The sequence below is a fragment of the Synchiropus splendidus genome, chromosome 16 (genome assembly GCF_027744825.2).
Source record: "Synchiropus splendidus isolate RoL2022-P1 chromosome 16, RoL_Sspl_1.0, whole genome shotgun sequence".
In the NCBI taxonomy this organism is placed as follows: Eukaryota; Metazoa; Chordata; class Actinopteri; order Syngnathiformes; family Callionymidae; genus Synchiropus; species Synchiropus splendidus.
The window spans coordinates 10,994,042-11,021,382 of NC_071349.1; the positions used below are offsets into that span (position 1 = coordinate 10,994,042).

The window sequence follows — 27,341 nt, forward strand, 5'->3', positions numbered from 1 at the left end:
AGGGTATGAAGAGGACAGGTGCGGCTGATGGCTGGTGACCACGACAGGTTGAGGTGCAGGAGACCGCTGTTGAAAGAAGATTGTTCTCAAACATATTGTTCCTAAAAACAAAGACATTTTACTCAAACTTCTGGCCATGATGGGAGAAGTCCTACTGTGTCAACAGCAGTGCTGAACTTGAAACTCAGAAAGGGAATTTAAGAGATGAATACAATGTGACATCACAACCAAAACGGCAAGAGTAACAGGATAATACCACGTAAGTTTAGTGTATATTTTGGTCAAATAGATATGTTAAAGAAGTTGACAGCCGATAGAGATTATCAAAAAGGTACGTCATTGTTTTAGGTCTAAACACGACAACAGTGCTTCTTCTAAATTCCAAATAGGAGGCCAGTCTAGAAAAATGTTAGTGAATTAAATATATAAACATAAAATTGGTCTCATCCTCTCATTTAACAGTTTGATACAAGGTGATACAAAAAAAATAATACTGAAAAAGGGCTTCGTGACCCACTTTTGGGAGCTTCCCGGGATGGAGGATATCGGATCAGGGATGGCCCACCTACCCATCTGCACAGATGACATCAGTCCTGTGAGACTCCGGACAAGATGATCGGCCCTGTTGAGAGAAAAGGTTCACAACTCAAGTGAGGAGTTGCTGCCAAACTTCTGACCTGTGGGCCGCAAGTGGTCCCCGATAGCGTTGAGTGTGGTCGGAGAATATAACTTCAGATGCGCCACTCACACAACACATCCATTTAATTTCATTAAAAAATAAAGATAATATTTTTACTTTCCTATATTAGAGCATGTCCTCAGAGAAACAAAGAATAACGTCAAGAAAAGAGAAGCGTGAAGTGAATGTTGATGTGGTCAGCAATGTCCCAGTTAGTTACAGGTGCGAGGACAACACACACACACACACACACACACAGGAGCCTCTTCTTCTTCCTTCCACTAACTAAGATCACAAACTTGTTGTGACTCACAAGCCAGCAGAGTCATCAGCCACTCTCTCAGCGGCCACACTCTCGCCTCGCACGTCTCCACTCGCTCGTGTCAGGACAGTTTCCACCAGCGGATGTTTTTCGAGGCCAATATATCGACATTTAAAAAAAACCCACGCGGAGCCTCGATGGCTATTTTTGACTGCGTCTTCCTGCGAACACTCAGGTCGTGATCATTCAGGCGCCTCTGTTGAGCTCTTCAAAGTCGTGGTGGTTCATCAAAAGGACACCATTTTCCAACACGCCACCTTGCATAGAACCATAACAGCAAAGCAGCAACGCTATGACTGTTGTAGCTGTTGTGCTGCCATTCAGAACACAAGAAGAAAACACACTGGCTGCGCTACTGGAAGTACAAGTGCCATTAGCAGTGGCATTGGTAGTTGTATCATTAATAGTATTAGAAGTGGCAACTTCAGTAGCAGTAGTGCAAGTACTTCTGGTAAACCTAGGGTCAGAAAGGACTAGTGGAAGTTGTCAAAGTTGAGTACAACTGTGAGCAGACTGGTAGTGGTGCTAGTATTTTCGGTAGAAGAGTTAACAGCAGTGCTATTACAGTGTAGATATAGGTAACAGACTGCACTAGCACTTATGCTAGTAGTGGCAGAAGTAGAATCAGTAGTTGGCATTGAAGAGGTAGCCGAAGTACTAAGAGTTGTAGTATCAACAGTTATTTAACAGTCTCTAGATTATCATGGTAAATACATGTAGTATAATTTCTCACATCTGTAGAAGTACACGCAAAGGTTTTTCGTAGATATTTAAACTGAAAAATGAGTAAATGGTTTTAAAGAAACTTTTGTGTGAACTGAATTTCATACATTTGTTGTGTTTTTTTTGTCAGAACTTTGTGTTTCCTTATGGATGACTTGGTATTAAACAGTATCAGAATTAGATGTACCAGTGACTGAAGACAGGGAATCATCAGGAGCAGAAGCTATGGACTCAGTAGATGTAAAAGTAGCATTAATAATAGTTGTAGGAGAAAGTAGTATTCGTACCAGTAAAAATATAGTTGTTTCAGTAATTGTACGAAAAGGACTCTAGGAAAAATATAACAAGTAGTATAAGCAAAAGCAGTTTGAGTCATGAGAGATTGAAGATCACTATCTGTCACAGACAGTCGTCACTCAAGCTTTGGCTCCAAGGTTTTCTACATAACTTACTCATCATTTATAATAAAAAAATCCTTTGGCGTCTTAGAAAGACAAACTTCCGTTGTTGCGCTCTCTTTCCAAACAAACATCTGAAGTGTCATCAAGGCTGCTTGACTCACTTCTCGAATCTTCCCACGTGAATTCGCTAACCCTGAATGAGTCTGATCAAGTTCCTCGGTATCATATTAGAGAAGCCGCCTTCTGGAAGCGCAGAGTGGGCGAGAAGCTGGAAACCACAGTCCTGCAGAGAAAGCCCCCAGCACACACTGAACACACCACTCCGAAGAGTAGGGCACAAAGGTGGCGTGATGATGATGATGACTATTATTGTGGTTATTCCAAGCGCTCCTTCCATAATAACTAGTAATAACAAAAAAAAAAAACAGTGATGAAAATTATGGGATGGTATGAAATGGGTTAGACAGATTCCTTATGGATATATATATATATAAAAATCACTATAGTTTCAGAGTACATGATGTTTTGCCGCTGAGCAACAACATTTACATTTTTACTAATCTTCAAAAACCACCATCATTTCCGATACACGTCGACTCTATAATCTCTTAAGAGCCAAACGTGTTCATCATTTCGCGCGCGTGTGCAGACACTGAGTTGGATATTGGACTGTTTGCCCATCCAAAAGCTCACGAGTGTTGCTCACATGACCCTAACAGAGCAGCCGAATTCCGGTCATACTCGTGAGGAAGAGGAAGGAGCAGAAGAAGAGCGATGGCGTGCAAAACTAGTGCACCTGAATTCGACGTGGAGCTGCACACATATGAAACCGGCACACACCAGGGTTCACGCTCTCCTGCAGCTTGCCCTCAGGCCGCAGATGCATCCACCCAGACAACGCTGCACTTCTCTGGGCAGCACAGAGACGCTGCTGTGCTCGGGTTCCTGGAGCCCCGATGCTCCGATTGAGACCCTACACCCATGCAGGAACCAGAGGGAGGGGAGGAGAGGATGCAAGCACATCTGGCGTCTGCATACAAAAAAAAAAAACCCTGCATGCATTCATCATGACAGAAATGAGCAGAGAAGTTACCACACACACAGCTGGGAAACACACCCACCCACACACGGCTAATAGTCTTCTGCACTCCTCACTTGTCAAATCACAACATCCATCACTGGGTTGTCAGAAATCCTAGTCAGAAACATGAACATGAACAGCAGCAGCGAGCAGAGAAAAAGTGAGTGGGTGCACATCTCTGCAAGGTGTCGCCGAGTTTGTTTGGCTGCGTGGGCGATGCCTCCTGCATTAGGACGCAGGTCGGGTGTCGGGTCGGTTCGGAGCGGCTGCAAAGGTGCAAAGGACGTCTGACAACAACTGGTTCTGCTGCAAACACCAACATCGAGTCTCCTCAAGCGAATGACTCGTATGTCTCACAAGTGGCTTCACACTCAAGCTCCTGGACGTACATGCTTTTAGCAACATGTTTTTGTCTAGTCAAATATTAAGATTTACATATCAATGCTTTACTTATTAGCCTTTTTGAATAGTTCCACATGACCTTATGTGGTTGGTTCCTAAATATTCTCTGTCACTTGGGTCTGACTCAGAGCCGGGGGCCAAAGCAAGAGCTTAAACACACACACCACTAATTCCAAGTGCAGCTTAAACTACACTGTTGGTATCAGAAAGCACCTAAATGTCAATGAAAGACAGATTGTAGATTTGGTGCAGTGCTAGTAGATTCACGGTATGATACAGGAAATATCATTTCAATGTTTATTTTTGTTACAGTAGCGATGCTAAATCAGCTAAATAAAAGAGCAGGAATCCAAGGTGACAGGCCGTGTGTCCCCTCAGGCTGGTGTGGGTCAGCGAGAGATGTGGGGGGGTCACCCTGGAGCGGTCATCTTTGTGTCCAGCTGTGGGCCCATTAAAGCCCATCTGCACACAATAGTCTCTGTCTGATGGACACGCACGGCCTGGTTCTGCCGCCGCTTCACTGTACTTGTGCATGGACGCGTGTGAGCGAGTGCCACGCGTTTCCATCCCTTCTTCTTCGACTGAGACATAAATTTAGTCCCCTACCCTTCCAGCAACCTTCACACAGCCGACGCCATTCATCATCGGTGCCTGCTCATGGGCACTTTGGACTGTTGTGGCGTCACTCAAATATTGACTGTTTGTCAGTCCAAAGTCAGGCTCGGGGGCCGTTTGTGGCCACTGATTGAATTTCATGTGGCCCTCCAACACGGACTTCCACCGTCACGATTGAGGGGTGAAGTTAACTCACAAACGCACATGAAACACATGAGTTCACCAGTATAGTATTCAAAATGAGTTGAAGCTACTGTGCGGTTCCACAGCCGATGCCCTTTTATAGCAAGACGGGCTGTAACATAGCGGAACTAGAAAAGCGTATTGATGGATGGATGGATGGATGGATAGATAGATAGATTCTGCTCCTACAACTATCTCAAACATGGCTCAACAATCTCAAGATTTGAACGGCTTTAATAAAACCTCACATCATTTTTTAAGTCGAGAGCGCCACCTACTGAGTGCTTAAAGTCATGACACTGTTTCATGAAGCTTCATCAAGTCACCTCAATTCTCATGTTTAATAAAACATTTATGCATACAGTGAATTAAAAAAAAGCTTTTTCAAAAATGTACATTTAATAAATGTCTTTTGCTTTATTATAACTATATTCCTCTGGAGTTTTAAAGATGTTCAGACGTGAAAGACAGATGTGTGTTGAAGTAAGTTTGTGCCTGGCTAAGACGACCCCGCCCCCACCCTTCACATTCACGGATCTGAGTTGGTTACAGTCAACATAGGAATGAAACAAGCAGCTGTGTTTCACCAGAGTTGGTATAGTCACTCGCTGAGAAGCCAAAGTTTCGATCTAATTAAAGTCGCATCGAGGTTTCAGAACATCTCTTGTGTTGAGATTGTGGTTGAAGCGTTGCAGACGCCGAACACCAAAACTAAAGCACGATCAACTCTGAAATAAAAGCTGCTCTATCAGTAGACAGTGAGGACCAGGCAGGTGTCCAAAGACAGCGCAGTGGTAAGTGAGCCACAGCTTCACATGCTCCGATACACGCGCACTGCTGCATGCAGACACATGCAAAAATATCTGTCCCAATACAGAAATAGGCTCGGAGAGTCGGCGCCTGCACCTGTGCCCTGGTGCACACCTACACACAGGTGTCAGGATGTGACACACAGGCAGAGAGAAGAAACAGGAGGAGGAGGAGGAGGGTGTGGAGGACGAGAGCGTGGTGAATCACACTTGAATGTGGTCGACCGAAAAATGGCTTTTGTAGTGTTCATCTTATGAGTGTGATTTCAACAGAGTTCTGGTTCAACTTGGAATAAAAGTTTCCTCAATGAGAGCAGGATTTTTACTCATAGCAAAACCACTGTTGCGGCGCAGACGGTGCAGAAGAGGAAACACAAACACATTTGTTATGCAGATTGTGTTGAAGTCGTTTGTACAGATGCTTCATGAAGCGACTGAACAAGATGCGAGGACTTTACCACTAATAATGAAGAATATTAAACTAAATGAAATGTCAAGATTCACTAAACAAAAGTATTAATTACAAATAGAAGAACAATTTGATTCCACTTCTTATTTACAATGCAGCCTGTTATATGTCTCCATCTTCTGGCTGCAACGCGCTATTGCAACGTAGAGGTATATTTCAGTAGAACAGCGCTTATAATTCTGTGACGTCAAAAAACTAGACATCATCTGCTGTAAAGTTATGACCACCTGCCTATTGCTTTGATCAATGGTCCCACGAGGCTGAAAATGCTACTCACCAGAATAGACATCCTTGTTTCAGGCAGCAGTTTTAACATCAGTGGTCAGTCCAAGTGGAAGTGGATCGGTCGCTCAAGCCTCGACTGGTCTGCAAAAACGAGACAGAAAGCAATAGAAATACCAAGAAATATGACCACAATATTACAATGCAGCCAATGATATTTGTAATCATGGAAATAAAAAATACACAAGACAAAGATCGTTCTTGCAGTTATCCACACAATGGAGCTCGGCTTGACGCTCTCAATATTCCTGTTGTGTTGTTGAATAAATTCACATAGAAACGTTTGTTAAGGTTTCAACAGTTTACTGGTGCCAAACAGTAAAAAAAAACCAATACAAAAAAAGGGCATCGAAGCATCCGTAGCATCCAAACAACAACGTATCAAAAGTTATCCAGAGAGAGGTAACAAGAGAGGTCAAGAAAACGTGGGGCTCCACTCTTACTTTTTCCCGACTGCCCGCGTCACTGCCCTTATGCAAGCCCCAAGGTGACTTTAGGTGTGCAGCAATTCAAAACTTCCACACGCTGCCATCCACCTCAAACCCTTCAACTGACAAATGACAAACTAATCACACAAATGAATGGAAAATACCCGCAAACAGGCCCTTCAATTATCGCTAGACATTTTTATCTGTTTTTAAATGAACTTAAATTATGTATTAATCTTTTTAAACTAAAATCAAAGAACTGCATTTAGGCTCCAACATTCTCTTATGTAAAAAAAAAAACAAAAAAAACAAAAAACTTTTATTTATTAATGGGGATGTGAAATTTGGGAAAATTATGGAGTCTAAACTGAAATTTTCAGAAGAAAAAAAAAGAGAATACTACTACTACTAATAATAAAAACAATAATTACATTTTATGAGGGAACAATAGAAACATTTTATTTTAAATTAAAATGTACATGAAAAATCAAATTAAGAACATTAATGGACTCAGAGAATCAGAATCAGAAAAACTTGAAATGATTAACATGCGAGGATTAAGAGGATTAACAGGTGATGTAAGATACACTTCATTTCCCAAATGTATCACCGCTTCTGCTTTATTGGACCAGATTTAGTGGCACAGAACAATGCTGATATTATGATCAAGTTCCCTCGTACTGTACGCGTTGTATTGCTGATCAGAACACGACAAAAACATTCCTATTTATTTCCATGCACGATTTTAAATCTGTAGCGGCGGGAGGAAATCAGAGCAATCAGGGGGAAGCTCAAACAGGAGGTTCAACTAAATCCTTAGTGTTGCTTTTTATTCGCGCCACGACTTTGTTTTCCCAACAAACCCATTACACTCCATCCTTCCAGGAGTCACCGAGATAAGCTCCCGTCCGTTTAGGTTTGCAGGAACCTTTCGGGACCTTCTTCAGGTACTGCTGGTGACGGTCTTCCGCGTAATAAAACTGCTGCCCTTCTCGAATTTCTGTAGTGATGGGTCCGTATCCTTTTTTATCCAACTGCTGGAGACACAATAACAAACATAATTCATTCTAATAATATAAACAAACTAGACAATACAGATAAAGGTTTGCTTCTTCAACATTAAAAACTATTTCAAAGGGAGGGATCAGGAACTATATTTGACAAAGGAGACATCCTCGTAAAATATAAAACATGATGAAGATCAAAGCCATAATGCTCGACTTTTCTGCACCTCAACTCTGTGTGGCTGAGCGACAGAAGAAAGACTTGGGCTCAGTCGCTTCCTCAGAAGCCTCAAAGAGCATCCACTCACTTTGAGGTGCACCTTGAGATTCGGACGCTTCAGGAAACAGCAGGCTTTAAATACGCTCCAAAAGAGAGTTCACACGAAATACAAACTGCTCAGGAGGATCACAGTCTGGCTCGCTGTGGTGAGACGTGGCAGATGTTGAAGCCGGAGACAAGTTCCACTTGAGTCGTTTGGCCATGAGATTTTAATAGTTGAGGTACCTATTATCAGTTTTATTTTCGATAAAAAATCAAGCTGCAGCTATGAGGGACTCAAGACGTCACAGATCAGTGATCAAGCAGCACTAAAATGCCACACTCCACTTCTGCTCTGCCCCTCACAACCTTAGCTTAACATTAGCATGTGGCTTTTGTTTGGTTTTTTAAGTGAGAGGATTCTTTCATCAACTCTATGGCCAAATTTTGGAACTCCTTCCCAGAAAGTAGACTGTAAATACACATGTGGATTTCAGTCTTCTGTGTGCATTACAGTAAAGTGAGACCTCGGGCTGTTATTGTTTCAAATGCCTAGAAAAGTATCTAATAATCTTGATAAAGTAAAAATAAGGCAATATTGTGTAAGGTAAGTATTGTGCAAAGAAAAAAAAAAGTCAGTACACTGGCAACATCCTGGCTGAGAATTGCCCTGATAAACACAGATCCTCTACTGCATATATTGTTAAATTCACGACACATTACCTGGAACCAAGTCGTGTCAGAAATGGCATGAGAACTATAGTAACTATAGTGGTGAACACATGCTAGCGATCCAATGTTGTGTACCTACATATATTGAAAGAAAAACACACACAATGACATTAAATACAAAATGATAACATAAGTATAATTGAATGTTATAATATTTAATGCTCACGAACGGTTCATTGATGATTGAATTTGCTGTAAAATGATGATTTATAACTATGTAAAGCAAGAAATTAAGATTGCGTCATGCTAAGGGAAAATAGTGTAAAAAGTGTGGTTGGTTTTTGGGTGATCCACTGGATCCAATCTGAGGTGTGAGGTCGCTGTTTTACTTCCCTCCGCCAGGAGGCAGTGCAGCCCTAGTCAAGAGTGTCGTGGTGCTGATGCAGTGGAGTCTGTAAATCACATCCCCACTGAGCGACTGAGGCGGCAGCTGACCTCTAAGTTTTCAGATACAATGCACGGGCTGCGCTCTCCCTGAAGGGAACCCAAAATAAGACCAAAAGGAAGAACACACAACCCATTGATCTCCCATTTACAGTCTTATTAGTACCAACATCTGCAATGCACAACAAAGGCGAGCGAGTCGTGGCCCAATTAATCTTTGCCGCTACGGCGGAGCGGAAGCCTTCGGGGCGGACGATGGGGAGGACACAATGTCCAAGAAAACGGTCCGAGTGAACACACCGGCACTCACAAGCTCGCACCACTCCCTCGCTCTACATCCAAGCCTCCACAGCAGTCACAACACGGCGGCCATTTTAGATCTATAAATCAGAATGCACGGCGTCACGCTACCGTGTATAACCTTACGTGCTCTTTCTCTCTCTCCCTCTCTCTCTCTTGCTCGCTCTCTCACTGCAGCAACAAGGAACGGAAGGAGGATGCGGGGGGTAAGACATGTTGAGATGAGCAAATACACTTTCATTTGGGGCAGGTAATTATTATTTTGGTGTTAGGGGTGTTTCGGCATTTGAGTTGAATCACACCTTCTTAGCTTCCACCGTCTGACTCCACGGCTGTCGAAAAGACTCAAAGACATGGATGAACGAGTGTATGCCTCCCAAGCGAGCGCGGCTTCACGCTACCCAGTCCTCCCCGTATCCAGCCAAGCGAGAGAAAGCCCCGCTCGCCATTGCCACAAAGCCAGCCCTGGGACGCAAATAGGACGTGACACCCCGAGAAGGGTGGAGGTGGAGGAGAAGAATGTACTCCCGTTCTTCCTCTACTGTCTTGTCTCTTCCGTCCCTCTCAGGCCCTACGGCGACCGGGAAGAGGCATGCATTGACATAGAGCTTGTGACACCCGATGACTCATAGTGGAGACATTTGAGGAGGGATGTGACCTCAATTTGATGATTTTATGTAATCGTCAAGTTGCTGCCATGCGGCGCACGCTGTGCTACATTTCCTTTAATCATGGGCTTCGTCATCACATTTGAAATAGTGTGCAGAAAGTGTTGTTGTGTTGCAGCCAAGGAGGGCGAGAAATCAGGATATTTTGAGGTTAGTTTTGGGGAGGTTTCAGCCTATGGCTAAAAAAAGGTTTTAGCTTTGACAAACATTGGGTCGTGTGACTTGATAAGCGGAAGTTTAAACCTTGAAAAACGCTTGACTCAGGGGCAGGGGCCACATGCGGTTCCAGACTGGTCCCTAGGAACACAAGTCAAATGCGTTCTAAATATGGAACAGCTTTTTCTTTTAAAACATATCTTTGTCATCAATTGTACATACATTTTCTCCCACAACATTACAACATTTTTTTCCCAAGAACACCAATGCATTCCTCTGCCACGACTCAACGTCTGGACGTACCCACCACATCACTGAAATATTTGATCCTGAGGTATTCTCATGTCATTGGTTTTTGCGTCGCTATTTTCTCACATTCAAGGCAATTCAATTTTTTTTCATTCAGTAGCTGAGAACGTTGGGCAGACTTGCCAACTCTGAAAGCGCTGCGACCACGTCTCAAGTAAGTCGAGAGGACGGGGTTCCAGCCCTCCACTGCAGGCAATAAGCTTGAGCTGTGAATACAAGGCAGTTGTATGGGTTGCACCACAGCTGAGGAACTTAAAGGTGGAGCCCATAGGAGAAGGCATGGAAGTGCTGAAGAAGGAAGTCTGTCACACCCTGTTGGGTATCAACGGACCAAAGGGATGTATAACCCAACAGTCCGTGAGGCAAAAACCTGTGCGTTGGAAGACTTGGCTGAGATCACGGAAAGAATGACCTCAATTCTGGACCAACATTCAGTGCTCCACAAGGAGGTAGCAGGACCAGGTTAATACATTGGAGACAATAGCGATAGACATTGCAGGAAGTTGGACTTTGAGGACCTCCTAAACACCACTGACACGCCCAACACTGAAGAGGCGGGCGGAGCCTGGCGACTCAAGCTAAGCTAGCTCAAGATCAGATGTCACATGGGCTCAGTACCTGGCACCCTTGGTTCCGATATGATCCACCCGTGGTACCTTCAGGCTCTGGATGAATCAGGTGAAGCATTCGAGGTAGCGACAAAGTTATCGATTAAGTACAGTGTTTTCTCAAGCGATGCATAATGAAAAATCTGTAACATCATCTAATATTTACCAACAGCATATAAGCCTTCACTCACGCTAACGTTACACAAATCCATAGTTCAACAAGAAACTATTCATGGTCAGATGCACCAGAAAAGAAATTAAAAGTAGCCAGGAATTAGATTAAATGCAATTATGGCAGAGGAAAAGTTTAGTCTCGATTTTAATGACAATTTGTGGGTTTGTGGTGGCAGGGGGCGGGGGCAGCGCTGGAGTGCTCACTGGGCCGGCCATGAAATTACTGGAGTGGCTATTGACCCCTCTTAATGCTGCCCTGGCACATGCTGTTTATTTAGAGGATTAATTTTTTTATTTTGAACTCATTATTCTACACACTTTTCTGCAGAAATATTAAAACAGTCAGATGAATAACCACTCATAATTGCTAATTAAAAGAAGAAATGAAAGCAATAATGTTTTTATTTTAGCTTGAACAAAAGAGTGCGACAGGGGCTAAAATATATTACACAAGATGAATTCCATTATTGTCAGTCAAATAGAGATTGAACATTCATTTCAAAGCATCTAAATTAGCATTGTTTTCAGTGTGTTATTTGTACTTTATTCATCCTGTTTTATATAGAAACATATTTAGATACCTTGTTCCTCTCAGAAGTACAAACCCCCTTCAGATAAATGCTATTCAACTCAAAAAATCTTTCCACACTACCAGAGATGCCGTCCTCTTGTTGTCGTGTTGCGTGAATTATAAATGTTTTTCTCAACCATTAATGCAAAAAAACCTAATTAAAAACAAGGACATCAATTCACCTGGATGAGAAAAACAAGCCATAACTGAAGGAAACTGTGATGACCAATTCATTTTTTTTTTATATTTTAAATTCCAAATTATGGTGCCTGTTTGACCATTACAAAGGCAGATTCCATTTTTCCGCATGTGCTGCACATGGTCTGAGTGACAGTGTACAATATGGCCTGATATGACACGCAGTGTGTTTGCCCTCAATGACCTCAGAGAGAAAGAGAAAGAGACAGTGTGAGAGAGCACGTGAGTGAGAGGATGAAGGACTGACGGGGGAAAGATGACAACCGGGGGAGACATGATGTGAAGAAATGAAGAGCAGGAGACACACCAGTGCTCAAGCCTATGTGCCACTTTCCCTCAAAGAACAGGTGTGTGTGCACTAATATGATGTGCACTCCTTTTTTATGTCTGACTTTTCCGCTGCCCTGCTTTGCTCATCCCTCTTTTCCTCAGCGAGGGTCAGGCATCCATTTTAGCTGGTCTCTAATCTCAAGCGAGAGCTCCTACATTTTGTGAGCGCCGAAGCCGACTCGCTCAAATTCCGAGAGGGAGAAAAGGATGGTGATGCAGAGCGAGGCGCATCCCGAATTTTTGTTCCAGGGCATCAGACGCCTGTAAATGCTCAAGATCTGCCCTGAATTTTGAAGAAAGCGGAGGTGGAGACGGAGAGGAGAAGAAGGGGGAAGGTTGGCCTTTTATTATTCCACCTGACAACATCTCACTTATGGATCACTTTCTGGCAAACTAGCAAAGTTGTGACTCATGCGCCACAAATATTTCTATCAGCTGTCAGGGCGAGTGCATGAGGAAAATATCTCGCTGCCAGTGGATTTGAAACGGCGATACATTCGCAGTCAAACATTCAGAGGTGGAAGGAATTTTTTTGGCCATTTCGAATTGCCCCACTAAGAAGGTTTGTCACAGCGCTCGCACAAACAAACTGTGTCTGTGAGCTGCAGTAAAATAAAACTCAACTCTGCTCAATAAGTATCAACCTCAAGTTTAAAAAAGAGGAGCAAAATTAGCCCTAAGTAAATGTGGATTATGTAGGTCAGGCCCAGACTCATCTGCAGCATTTTTCATCAGGAACATTTTCAAATAATTCTTGCTTTGTTTCACAAAAACATGCTGGCGTTTGTGACGTGAAAAAGCATGTGGAACAGCTGAAATGATCATTGTAGGCGTCAATGATCCACATATTTTGTCTTGGAATATCTCTCCCGAGCAAATGCTAAAGAGTATTGAAATAAAGACGGAAATCTCACTAAATAAGAGGATCGCCCTCATGCTTGTTCACCCAAGGAGTCACCTGGTGCAGCAAAAACAGTGCCGTTAATTGCCGTTTTCACTTCATAATTTACTTTTCAATGCAAGTTAAATGGGTTCTTCAGCCACCCTGGGAGCCTACAGTATATATACACCACATGTAGCCATTTAGTCAACATTGTTGTAGGATCTCTTTCTTGCCACGAAAAGGTTAGTCGGTGAGAAGGTGCCCGAACACCTTCCGCCACCTAATCTCACGTTCAGAGGCAGTTGCGTGACTTGAAATCTCTAGTCGTCGACTAACTCCTCCTCCTTCATGAACCTGCTGCTGATCAGAAGCCAAGTGAAGCATATGACCCATGAAATATTTAATTAGGTGAGTGGTACACACTCAAATATTGCGCTTTCAAAATGTGACCTCATCTGATATGAACAGAGAACAGAGGGAAAGTGATGCATTTAAAAGCACACAGCAAGGGCAGCTCTGTTTCCCATGCAAACTGACTGATCTCCTCTACGATCATCTAAAAACGAAGCTCCATCGCACATAATTTGGAAAGTCTGCAGGTCAGGAATGAGCAGCCCTGAGTTGAATCCCTCTGTGGAAAAGTCTCAGACTGACCTTGCGTGACTGGGAGTCACCTGCTAATGTGTCCACCAGTTTCAAACACCCTCCAGGTTCGGAGACTTTCAGCCCCAAACCATCCCACCCCCAAACCCGACGAGGATCCAAAACCCGACTGCCCCCCTCCCCTTCCATCTTTCAAGCTTATTAAGAGAGAATGGCTTATCAGAGGGCACACTCACCCCTCCGAGGCCCGACACATGTGCATGTAGACAGACAATGTTCACGTTGGCTTGATAAAACCCCATTGTTCATGCTTTCACCCGCTCACATGCACGGCACACATCTCCTAACCACCTCCCATCGCCACACCACTCTCTCTTCCTAATCAACTCTTTCCATCCTTCCTCTCTTCTCCTTTCTCCCCCACCCATCCAGCTCTGGGGAGACACGTTTTAGCAGAGCGATGGAGAGAACTGAAGAGAAAGAGAGATGCTCTCCTCCTCCTCCTCCTCTCTGCTGCCACAGCCGCTTGGCTACAGAAGCCTTTGATGTTCTGCAAATTTCAAATTTCATTATGGAGAACCCCCTTCTCCTCTTCCCATGCCCTCCTTCCTCCCTCACTGCTCTCGCGCTTAAACAAGCTTTTCTGCCTCCCCTCTTCCTCGTCTCCCCCTCCCGCCCCCAATGCTGAAGTTAAGAAACTGAAAGCCCTGCAGAAGAGACTCTTCATATGGGTTAATTATTCATTGGACTGTGAGTGGATGTGCCAAATCTACGTCTGAACCAACGTGCGAGAAAAAGTGTGTGTGCGCTGGCATCGGCGCGATCGTATCGAGATTTCGGGATGACGCTCTTATCTCTGGACGTCTTAGATCGCCTCCACCCACTCGTTCTTGTCACACTCCCAAACAGGCACTCTGGATGGAGAGCTTTGGCCTTTTCCAATCGCGCGCAACAATCGTGCTGTAAAGCCGCGCCTCCTACGTCTCCCGACGTTCCCGAGACTCGACATCAATGCGGCACTGAAACCATTTCGGGGGAAAGGAGCTGCCATCTTGTTTCTGTGCGCGTCAGCTGCTTTGAGAAAGAGGCGCGTCCCGGTGGCCCTTAGATGAAACCAGGGTGCCACAGAAGTACTTGACAGATCAGTGGTGTCAGCAACGTTGGCGGAGCAGAGAAAAGGCAAGCGAGAGGGAGGATGAGACAGTGTTGTATGTGTGTTTGTAAATGTTTTTTTTCGGGAGCGTCTGAGCTGTGAACTGGGTTATGGTTCTCAAGCTTGCTGCGCCACCTTGGTGACAAGACAATATGCTCCATTTTGTGGCCTTTTCATGCATCAATGTTAGCACTGTGAGACACCTGCTGACACACTAGGGTACGTTTTTGTAAAAAAACAAACAAAAAAAATGTAACCTCCAGTCTAGTAAAGTACATCGTAATATACAATAACAATAAGGGAGGCATTTTAAACCATTCCATCCCAACCTTCAACTCAATAAGCAATTGTTCGTCTTTGATCTTCCCTAACAAACTGTCTGCTATCGCTCACAAGCTCATGCAGACGGCCCGCCTGGACAGTTTCATTCTCAAAAACACTATTTTTTTGTGAGTCATCCAAAGGAAACTATTCTATGGCTGGGCTCTTGGGGCACAGAAAACATCGAGAGCACTGGAACATTTTACAATGAACACACCCAAGACTAAAATGAGACACATGTATCTTTCAAATCACCTTTGGAGCGATCAAAACAAAGTTTCCACACAACACTACAAACGAATAAACAATTTACATGCCATCTTTTCTTGATTCAATTTGAATTTAGGACACTCAAGCCAGACGAGTGGGCGATGAAGTCTACGAAAAAAAAGTCAGCCCGATTCCACACTGACCTACAGCATCTAACAATTACAGACATTTCACTGCCAGATATCGAGGCAGCTTTGCAACTAAGCAAATAATAACCCAAAGCCATACACAGTTACTTGAACATGGACTGGAACCATCATGAAATAAGACATACCCAACTTCATTGCCTTGTATGATGAGGGCAGGGATGAAGGACCAGGATGAACAACAGACACTGAACACTGATATATTACTACCCTAACATACATGAATGGTCATGTGACTGTGATGTCGCTTCCACTCCAGCAGGGTGAGTTGGCTTCCCGGAGCGGGAACTTGCCGTGAACACAATTCTTGAATGTTTTATTAATTAGTTTGCATGCTGCGTGTTTAGAAAGCCAGGAGACATGAGCGGCTTCTCTATTTACAGTAAAACAGACAAAGATTCAATCAAATAAAAGAGGTGAAAGACTCAGCCAAACTTCTTACTGGCTGTGATTGATGAAGCAGAAGGGAATGGCAGAGGTATCTGGCGAAACCTCACCCCACTGAGAAGCAATTGATCATCTTTATACAGCCAATTCAGGTTAAACATAACAGCCCATATTTCGCCACATATTTTATGACATTTCAGATCTGGCCTCCACTTGTCGTCAAAAAGAAGTCTCCACTGCTTGTCCCTGATCCAGCTTCCAGTCTAATAATCACACAAAGGGATGTAGCTCTGCACCTGAAAACCTGCTTCACTTCTTTCTAATGGATCAATTTATAACCAGTGTTTAATATGTGCAGCAGACACAAGGCTTATGTCGGCAAATACATTTAGTGTTGCATATATTTTCCCAAGATTAGAGTGGATTTTCAGCAGGCGAGGAAAATAAGAAATCTTTTCTCACTACATTCACAACCTTCGACATTCACAGCTTCAGATATAAACTACTTTGTATAGTGCTTTCAATTATTAATCCCCGCCAAATGTTTTAGGTATTCTCCCAAGTCTGCAGCAAAAGCCTCTTGTGGAGTTGTAAGTTGCTGAAAAGTTCTAAATAAATAATAACAAACTTGACAGATAAATAAGTGAAGCCAAGTGGTTAGGCATGTTCTTAGAAGAAACGGTGGGAATAACGGACAGAAGAAGTGGCATGCTTTTCTTCTCTAGGTGAAGCTCGCGGCCGTTTCATAAGCAGCACTTCCTGCCACACATGTGACTGATGTCTGAGTTTCGACCTGACCATCCTCGCTGTATATTCCTGCAGTTGAGCATGAAAGTTACATTAAGACATTCAAGTAAACAATTCCGACGACTAAGCTAACGCTCCTAAGTAGCTGGGCTGTTTAACTGAGGCGCTTACTTGAGCGCGTGTAGGGGGTCAGAGTCAGTTGATGGTCAAAAGCGTGGGGTCACCTTCAGTTGACAGCCTGTCAGTCCTCGCCCCCTTGATCTAATTACCTTTCCCTTCTTTTCTACTCTCCACCCCCAACCTATTGCTCCTTTTTTCTGGTCGCAGCTGCCACTCCCCTCTCACCTCTGACCCAGGTCCAAGGCCAAGGTTGAGAGGTTGTTGTCATGGTGACAGGGCAGAGCTGCTTCTGACCCCCAGTAACCATGACGCTGATGATTTGCCTGCAAGCTCATCCGTGAACATAATTTCCGCCCGCCAAAGTGATGGAGGATCAACGGATGGACGGACTGACAGACGGATGAACGGAGGGAACAAAAGGGGGACGCGTGTGCCATGATGGAGAAGATTTAGAAAGGAGGTTTAATGACCATTGCTGATTTGAACTTTGACTCAGAGGTCAACACTCTCGAGACCTTGAGCAAAAGCAGCATAAAAGCAACAGAAAAATATTCCGGTTTCATCACACATGAATTAATTTATGAGTACAGACAATCCTGGAAGGAATTTAACACGACAGTTTGTGGAAAAACCGTTAAATATGTGTGACAAATACTGCCGTCACACCCTTAGCACATTGTCTACTTAGATGCAACACCTTTTTTAATGAACGGAGGTGTGGGTGAGTGTGTGTTGTACCTGCTGGAAAGCCAGCTTGCTCTTCAACGCCAGCTTCTGTTGATTTGGGCAGGATGTGTAAATGGCGGAGCGATACTGCGTGCCAGTATCCATTTGCTGCCTCATTCCTGGACGCAGACACACACAAGGGCAGAAAGGAAACATGATTTGCTCAATTTCAGAAAGCAGAGATTCCTAGGTGTGATGCATTTTAACAAACTGGTCAGATCCAACCAGACTGTTTACGATTTGCAGCGACACAAACCAACACACGCAAATCAGGTGTATTAAAAATGTCTTTCAAAGTCATGATGTCAGTTAAAGTCCTGTCACCAGCTCAAATGAAACATCAGAACACATTTGGCTCACGTCAGAAGATGCATTTCCTCTACGTCATCCTTGTGCCACTGTCAGTGTTTTCATCAGCTTTACATCAGTGTGTGTTTGGAGGCTTCTCCTTGATTATGATGCCTACACAGCTGCCATTTCAATTCCCACGGCCATAAAACCAAAAACCCTCCTCATATCTGCCGTTGACAGTTTTACTTTACACCTTTTTTCAAAGGCACAACTTCATTATCAACATTCAGAATTAATATCTGTTGCGCAAAAAACACAACTTTAAAATATGGAAGTTAATTTTTGTTCCTACTGTGTAGGTTTGATTTTAATTTAAAGATTAGAAAATAATAAACAATCCATATTTCTGATGAATAAATAGGAATAAAATCAGAGCAATGAGATTGGAAGATTAAATTAGACAAACATAAACAAAATAGTTTGACCTTAACTGAAGCGCAAAAAGCTAAATCTTGATCAATTTTAAGTTAAAATATATATATAAGGACTTTTGTTCAACTCAGACATTTGGACATGGTCATAATAAAACAATACAAGCTCACACAACTGGGATGAAGTGAAAGCAATTCTGCAGCAGCCCAAAAGGCTTTTTTTTTTCAAAATCTCCACATATAAAGTGCCTTTAACGGATGGATGACAGATGGGAGCAAGTGAGAAAAGAGCGACGCGTGTCCCATTGTAAAGACGATTGGGTTTTAGTGACCTGCTGACCTTTTTCCACTTGTCCAGAGAACAGCAGTCGGCGAGTGATTGTTAGATGGGCTCAACTAAAAGGCTTCAGCTTTGCTTAACTTAACTGAAGATCTGAGGTCAACACACCAGAGACTTTGTCTTTGACCCCAAAAATGGACGTATACTATTGTTAGCCACTTTCTGCTGAAGCAGGTTTATACTGTGGCTTTGCTCACAACACAGTGATTCTTCAGCTCTCCAAACAAAGAAACCCGTCGCACAACAAGACTATACAGCTGAAATAAAAAAAGATTTTTTTTTCCCTGATATTTTGCTGCTACAATGGTTTATCATTAACTGGCAGAAATAAGTTAATTGACATATGTTGAACAAGGTAACAGTGGACAAACACAAGGTCCTTGGGCCCATTCCACTTTCTTATATAGCATGCAGAGATGATAAATGTCAAAAAAAAAATCACCAGAAAACTTCCAAAATATAAATGCATATGGAGAGGAACTTGATAAACATCAGAAATGTTTTTATCAGGAGTCAGTGAAGAACAAGAAACCTATTTTTAAACTCACCAGAGTGAAGTTTTAGACAACATCCTCCACGCTTATGTCATGTTAAAAAGTAACATTTAGAGTTCAACAAGTCTGAATTATGTTCAGCCCACGTCTAAAAAACCGGCCCCTCTGCGTGATCGTGTTCGACTCTCCAGCTTTAGGAGGCACCTCCATCTCCACCATGTCCCTCCACTCCACACGTCCGACGAAGTCTGGCCTCCGTAACGTTGTCTCCGACTTCTCCTCATAAGCAGTCCCTCTGATAGACTTGCTTCTGATCTTGCCCTCTCTAGTCACTCCCAGTGACAACCTCTGCATCTTCGTCTCTGTCATCACGCTGCTTCTTGTCTTATTGTCAAGAGTCTCTGGACCATATATCACGACAGGCCTCACGACTGTCCTATTAAGCTGCCCCTTTACTCTAGTGGCTACTCTTCTGTCACCCATCTGCCGGAGAGATCCATGTGGTCCGATTGAACCGTCAAAGTCCAGACCAGAATCAATCTAGAATTCCATGCTGGATCTGGAAAGTGCCGCTCACAAACACTTTCCGCTTTAAGAAGAATGTGCAACAATTTTAGCTTAAACTGGTTGCAACTTTAATGGCAGCTTCAATTCACAAGGTGCTGAATGTCTTTGCGGTATTTAACTTCTTCAATTGACTGTACAGGGATTTAAGTTCCAATTATTGGCTTGTGGATTGCAACATATATTTCATGCGCTGGTGGAGCTATAGCTTGAAGACTTATTGATGGGAATTCCAGCAAAAATCTGGAGAAAGGATCACACCTGAGCTGCCAATGTTTGCTCTGCTCCAAACCTCTAGTCAGAGGACTTAAAGCGGATTGAACTGGCACGTACAAATCAGCTTGGTAAAGCTAAGGACAGATGCTGAGGGGAAAGCTTTGCAGTCAAAAGACAACAAAGAAATGCACTTCTCTTGAGTCATGCCACAGCATCTATCTAAAAATCCCTATCCACCTTTTCAGCGTTTTTATTTCATGATCCTTCATTCACTGCCTCCTTGTATAGACCCATCACTTCCCTCCATTCCTATCCCTGGATGTCGGCCATCCTGCCTCCAGCACTGTTGCTCACTGACCAGGCTAATGGTGGTCCTCCATAAAAGGCCACAGAGCCATTCAGCCACTGGTGGTCCACTAAAGCCTTTACTGTGATTGGCCGTAACAGCGGGACCTCGTAACTTTGCCATTTCCTCTGAAGCTCCCTGCGAGCCTTGCTCAGGTCTAAGAACCCGGCTGACATTACAATTAGTATGTTGTTTAAAAGGAGTCTGGTTTTAAATGTTCATTCAATATTCAAACGAGGAGCAATGATAATAAAGGGATTTAGAAGCCATAACTAATCCAACACATGCATTGTTTAAAGCTGAGGTCTTATTCAGTCACGGCAGAATCATCATGCATTCATTTGTTTTATTTCTTCTGGTTATTCCAGGGTGGAAAAGAGCCTATTGCAGAGAGTTAGGAGAGAAGGCAGGCGACGCCCTGGGCAGGTCGACAGTCTATCGCAGGATATGCCAAGACAACCACGGACAAGAAACAGCTACCAAACTCCTATTGGATTTAGAGACCAAAAACAGGGGCCTTTAAGTGAAGTTGAAGCCTGTGGAGTGCTAAAAAAACTCATCTAATTGAATCAAAATTGACCTGTGTTTATTGTCCTCCCTTGTGCAAAATGATGGGGCACTTCCCTCCCAAAAACTATGAATGTGATCAACTTAAATTGCAGAAACTTCAGCAACAGCTTCATGAAAAACTTTCCCCATCTCCACCGAATGATATCCAACACATAAAAAGCACAAGGGGCTGAACTTTTGAACAAGAGAACACTTTAACTACAAGGGGAAAGTCAAGACCCTGCAGCTGTAATTGCCGCACACGTTGGAAGCGGCAATTAAGATTTATCACATCTTTGTAGACGCATCCACCGTCACAAGTGGAGTTAATGAAGATATTAATGGCACCCAAAGCTTCGGTCTAGCGTTTGATGATTCCATCCCCGCAACCATTCCCACCAGACGCCGGGCCTCAAAGAAGAAGCACACCCGCAACAAACACAAACAAAAACGAAGAAGAAGAAGGCGAAGAAAAAAAATCCTCCGGTTCTCCCCTTATGCATCCGCCGCCTCTCCATTTTTAACAGCCCCCTTCGTTATTTTCTCCATCCATCAAAGACGGCAGTAATTATTAATGAGCGCCTCCCTGTTCAGTCTGCATTATGCATGAGAGTCTTGCTTTTGAAAGCAGAGGGTAATGGGCTGGACACAGTGGGAGGGGCTACAGGTCACACGCAGGGATACGCACATACACAGGGCTTATTGAAGAGGGGGGTCACTGACCTGCACCAAGCAACCCCAAAATAGGAATCATCTACCTTCCATAACTACAACAACATGACAATTAGCCTTTTAAACGCCAACGGAGGAGCAAGTCTTTATTGTTGGAGGAGTGTCTCTGCTTGGCTTGAATTGGAGCCCACTTAAAAAACTCTTGTGGATCCTTTTGAGGTCCAGGATTATTCTTCTGAGTTGCTCAATTGTATTCCCAACTTCTGTCCAACATATAAGTATAAAACAAATAAGGCTGAAAATGATATTCCTGTAGGTGGCCTCATAAATATTTGAAAACAACATGATAAAATATCTGAATCATGTAATATAATGTGGGTTTTTTTTTTGTAAGAACACAAAAATAAATAACCATAAAATGGCTTAAACTGTTTGGGTAGAGCAAATCACCATTGAATGTTTTAGGGTAGGCTTAGTTTGAATGGTAAATAGTCACAGAGGATGATGATGTCATCGGTCAGGAGAAGGTAGATTGGCCAATATTTGGGAAATTTAAGGACCTAACTGACGTGAGTGTTACCTGCGTCCAGTTTGATGCGGCATTAGTTGCTGTCAAGGGAAACCACAATAACACTAGGCGATTACGGGCTGGGAGATAACCGCAAAAATGAAATCACCATTAACTTAACACAGTTTATTCTCTAAAAATTTGTAATATAATATTTGTGACTGTTTCAGAGCAATGTTTATCCTTTCTAAATACAGAAAGCTGTTCGTGTGCAATAAGATGCAAGAACACCTTCTGTCAGTAAAATTGTGGGGCTGAACTGCTTCAGAACACCTAACTAGTTTGACTTATGACAATATTGTATTCCTAAACCACGTTATTAAGGAAAAACCATGTGTTTTGCAACCCATAATGCATTGGAGCATTATTCCCCTCTCATGGAATGGTGCGGTCGCTGCCTACTCTACCAACTAGGAGGCCCAACAGGAGTCTATTGGCTCATATAACGTCTGTATTGGGTCCATCAACGGGCGTGACCAAGACAGACCGCAGCGCAGAGGGAAACCCTGAGCCTGCGGGTCAAACCAAAGTTACCAACATGGCGGTTTTAATGCAGTATTAAGCTCTAAACGTGTGTTTTATAATCTCCCAGTACTATATGATTACTGTCAAGGTGTATTTCAAAAGAAAAAAATATTCATGTCCCCACACTCATGCACTTTCAAACAATACTAGTTTGTATAATGCAACTACAGGTGCTTTAAATTATTTGTGAACACTTGAATCTTATTCAACCACACGAAACATGCGAGCAGAACAGCCTTGGCTGACGGCTGATAAAATTAAGTTTTAAGTGCCCAGTGTTTTTTTCATCAGCATGCTCGCATTTTTCAATATTTCACAGGCCAGTTTCATCATTTTCTCTGTGTTAAGAAAACATTGGATCCCTGCACAAAGAAAAGGTGCATTGGCTGATAATTACGGCTTTTGCTGTGTGTGTATGCCTTCGCTAGTGTTTTCATGAGCGTGTGTGTGTGTGTGCCCCACGGTCCCGTTCTGACTGTGAGCGTGCCAGCAGAGCTCCTCTCCTCTCCTCTCTCTCTCTCAACTGCTATTTTTGCCTCAATCTTATGTAAGCCGCTCCTGACGCGCTGGAGACAGAGGCAGAGTACGCTGATGGGATGGCAAGAGCATCCCCAGCGGACACACACACATACACTCGCTCGCACGTGCAGAAACATGACCAAATGTTATGTGTACAAATATCAAGAGTCGGGAGTTTCTTGACATACACGGAGCTGGATTGAGTGAAACGCCGCAGGCTGTCACATGGAGACATGACAAATATGCTCATGAACTTAAATAAAAACCAAAATAGATGATGTAAATACCCAGAACCTGAATCCAGTGCTTCCACTTTAACAAGCCCATTTCTTCCAGGGGAGGGCATTGCTTGGTTACACATTGTTCCGGGCACATTGTCAAAACAACACGACTCTCACTACTGTTTATTTTTGGAAGCGTCCGAACAGGCACTGATTTTTTTTTTTTTTTTTTTTTTAGGCTGAAGCACGGCAGTTTGACCATAAGATAACTTTAAATCGATCTTTCTAATCACAAACGTTAACATTCAGAGCGTAACTAAGAATGAGAGATGTTCACTTTGCATGAAGAAAAAAAAAATCATCTGGGAGTCAGGGACATGCCACACTCACATTATGTAAGACCCATATGACCAACTGTTTTCCCACCACAGGCCAAAATCCCTACTAAAATTACCCTCTTTATTTACTTGCCGCTCCACTACAATACAGGTGATGAAGCGGATGAATGCAGCTAGTCATTAACTGGCAATTCCGTTTAAAACTTCCATCACTCAGTTGGAAATCCATCTATAATGTGTTCCGGGGTGGCTTCATGGAGCCCATCAAATGAACAAAAAGAGCAAATAAATCATATCAAAATGTGTGGGAACTTTGCTGCGTAAGACTGTGATGTCACTTAAAGAGACAAGTGTCTTTGTACCAGCCAGATCATGTTCGTGTTCCGGTGTGGTATGTAAAACATTCATTTTATGTAACGCATAGGCAGTACCACTGTTATTACTGTCTATTATTTTGTATATTCCACATATTTTTCATACAGAAAATGATTTCTAAAAGGACACTGTAACAGATTGAGTAGATCTGAGCCTCACTTTAACAGTGGCAGCTAGTATGTCCAAGCAATATGCCATGTTTCTCAAGCTTTCAGCTTGTTCTCAAGCTTGTTTATAGTGCTTCTATTTTAGTCGAGGTTCAAGGATGTGATAAAGGAAGACACGAAGAGGATAGGTGTGACTGGGGCGGATGCACAAGATGGGTTAAGGTGGAGCAGACGGATGAGCTGTGGCAACCCCTGATGGGAAATGCAGGAGGACAAAGAAGTGTTTGTATTTTTAACTTGTTTACCTTGCTACACCATTTGCCATCTAAAACTGAAATGATATCTTAAGAACACTACAATAAAAATGAGAATTTTTGCCTCATCTTAAACGACCAAAAATGTATGTACATATATTTGTTGCAAGTTAAAAAGTGAAATGCAGTTCAGAAAATTATTAATATGAATTCACCCTGAGTTGAGACTTCCCAACTCAAACCAGAGCATTTATTGGGGCATTTATCAAGTTCATGTATTAAGTGGGAACTTCTATCGATATTCCAAAATTCACACCAAAAACTTGCTTTTCTGACATGGTTTTCAACCACCGATTAGAATGAAATCTTCACTGAAAACGGAGGTCATAACTTCATCTCTTTTGGAGAGAAGTTTAATTTCTCTCCCAAATTAACAGTATTCCCAAAACCATATTTGATATTTAAATCATGAAACACCTCCTTAATTACTCTAACAGCAGATTACATTTTAATAAACAAAATGGAGTAAGGAATTTTTAGGTATTAAAAAAGGCAGGATATTAAAGCCATCTGCAGGCGACATCTCCATGTTTATAGTCAACAACATGAAACTCCAAACATTAAATTGCCTAGTATGCCAGTACTTGTATTGAAAAACACTAATATAAATGAAAATAACAATAATCTAATGGACTCAGACAGTGCACCCCCACACTGAGCACACACACACGTGCCACACAATCTCCATAAATTAGGGCTCTCAGCATGTGCTAGTGTGAAATAACTGACACCTGGTAATGAGCACGCTAGTCTCCACCAACCACGGACTACAGCCTGAAAGTGGGGGGTGGCAGAGGTCACAGGTCAAGGGTCAAGGTCCCCCCCGTGGGGTTTAGCTTTAGATGGAAAAGGTACCCCAAGATTGAGAGGTGAAATGACACGGGTTGACATGGGGGTTACCCCGAGAGGGAATTGGCGTGTGTCGCAGACAGCTGGGGTGAGGGAATAATATGCAGGAATATTTATGCTCATTTTAATATTCAGCTAAGTAACTGCCACCAGCATGACGTAGCAGATGGAATGGATTTGAATTTTGGGGGATTTGACCCCACCAAGAGCAAAGAGAAAGCAACCATCTACTTCTTATATTGATAGCAGACCTTAAAAAGGAGGCTTAATTCGTGTTCTCAAAGTTGATTTTTACTAGGTTTTACAAAACCTTTTAAACTCAGCGTAGTCTCAGGTGCTCAGACAGTTTAAATTTTAGGGTTATTGTCCCAATAAAGGCTTTCGTTAATGAAATTAATGAAGTTTAAAATGAAAGCACTAGGGTCATCACCATAATTGGTTTTATTTGTTGTGCCTTTTAGCTACTACTACACCTAAATTCAGGTTTCTTCTGGTATTAATTTAGATTTTGTGGCTGTAGAATTGTTAAAAAATGAGCTTTTGTCCCTTGATCCAAGAATTTTGACTGTAATAGAGATCTGAAATGAAAAAACTCAAGTGGCGTTTACCTGGTAATTACTCTACGACGACATGAATAAGCAAACAGGCGCATAACAATTTCACATATTCACAAGAAAAAACTTTCACTCCTTACTATCAAGTTTTTCAACGGAGAAGTGCAATGTCCAGTTGTTTTCGGCTGGTGTGGTTTGACTGAGCAGCCGGATGGTCTCACGCTCACTGCTAACCTACTCGGCATTCATAAACAACTCTATTTGTTTATGAATGAACAATTGCTGCATGTCGACATTTGCCCCATGATATACTAGCGACCAATCCAGTGTGTCTGAGTCTTGGGTGCCCTGCATCCCTAGCTAGGTACAACTAGGTACAACTGGTAAACTACCTTAGGGTTCACTAGAGCATCACAGCCCCACAGAACACCTTACATAATGCCCACATTCCACAAGACAGGCAAAAGATAAATCGACCAAACAGTCCCAGAGCAAGCTTAGTTACTTACTGACTTGACTGCTATTGGAGCTGCAGACTTGTCAAGCTTGCGCAAAGTGTCACCTCAGTTTCCTGTTCCTAGACGGTGTGATCTTCCTTTGATCGAGACCCCCGAGCCCGGTGGATGTCGCTGATCTTCCACACAAACCATGGCTGTATGTCAGTGCAGATGACCATTCAGGACTGACCCTTAATGAACTATACACGTAACATCCGACTTAGGATCGGCTCCGACCAACTGGTAAATCAGATTGGACGTAAGTCGAATGCCATTCAAAATAGCCGACGTGAGGGTTATATGAAATACTGTAGTGGTAGATCACTATGTGAGAGTGAGACGCTGGGACACGGTGGTGCCGTAACTGTCGTATGCGTTGCCGGGCTGCTACGTGCTGCGGTGCCAGACATTGAATAAAAAAATAAAAAAAAAAAGCATCTGCTTCATTAAAGGAAGAACCCTTCCACCTTTCGAAAATGTTTACAAAAGAACGCAACACATACTTCAATCTGAAAAACCCTGACAACTGCGTCCACATGTAGATTTTTTTTTTTTTTAAGATGAGGGAGGTTCTGATCTTTTGAGGACATAGCTATACATCATAGCTCACAGTCAAAGTTGCACTCCTCATTAGTTTCACTTTTAAATGTGCAGATATTCTCAGAAGGAAGACAAATTGAGACGACTTTTAGCGCGTTGGAATGTTCGTCGCTCGGGCCTTTTAACGCCCGCTCACTGACGCAGCATCAGCAGCTACTTCCATAAATACTGCATGGCCTCAAAAATAGAGAGGATGGAGGAAAAGAAGAGGAAAAGGGATGAGGAAACAAAAGACGGAGGACGAGGAGGAGGGGAACCGAGGAAGACGTGGAAGAGCAAGGGATGAGGGGGAGGGGAGGATGAGGAGCAGGGAGGAGAGAGTGACTAAGAGATAAAAGAGGAGTGAGTGTGTTTGTGTGATGTGCGGATGGCCCCGGGGAGCAGTCGACTCACTGCGCCGCTCTGCGGATGTGCTGACGGGCTCCGGGCAGTTTGTGTACTCGCTCGCCCCTCCGCCTGGCTCCGTCAAAAGGAGGACAGGGCTTGGGGGTGCAGGTGAGACAGGTGAGGTAGAGTTTGAAAGTGGGA

At 43.1% G+C, this 27,341-nt stretch overlaps 1 protein-coding gene across 5 annotated transcripts in view; it reads right to left on the minus strand.

Moving 5' to 3' along the window:
• Positions 1 to 6,092: 6,092 nt before the first annotated feature.
• msrab (methionine sulfoxide reductase Ab) overlaps positions 6,093 to 27,341 on the minus strand; it is a 52,194-nt gene continuing 30,945 nt past the window's right edge. For all 5 annotated transcript variants that reach the window (XM_053846050.1, XM_053846049.1, XM_053846051.1 and 2 more), the window contains 2 exons: positions 17,456 to 17,562; positions 6,093 to 7,431 (listed from right to left, as the gene is read on the minus strand). In XM_053846050.1, coding sequence (XP_053702025.1) covers positions 7,261 to 7,431; positions 17,456 to 17,562 — 278 coding nt within the window. In that variant the 3' untranslated portion in view covers positions 6,093 to 7,260. The remainder of the gene's footprint in view (positions 7,432 to 17,455; positions 17,563 to 27,341) is intronic.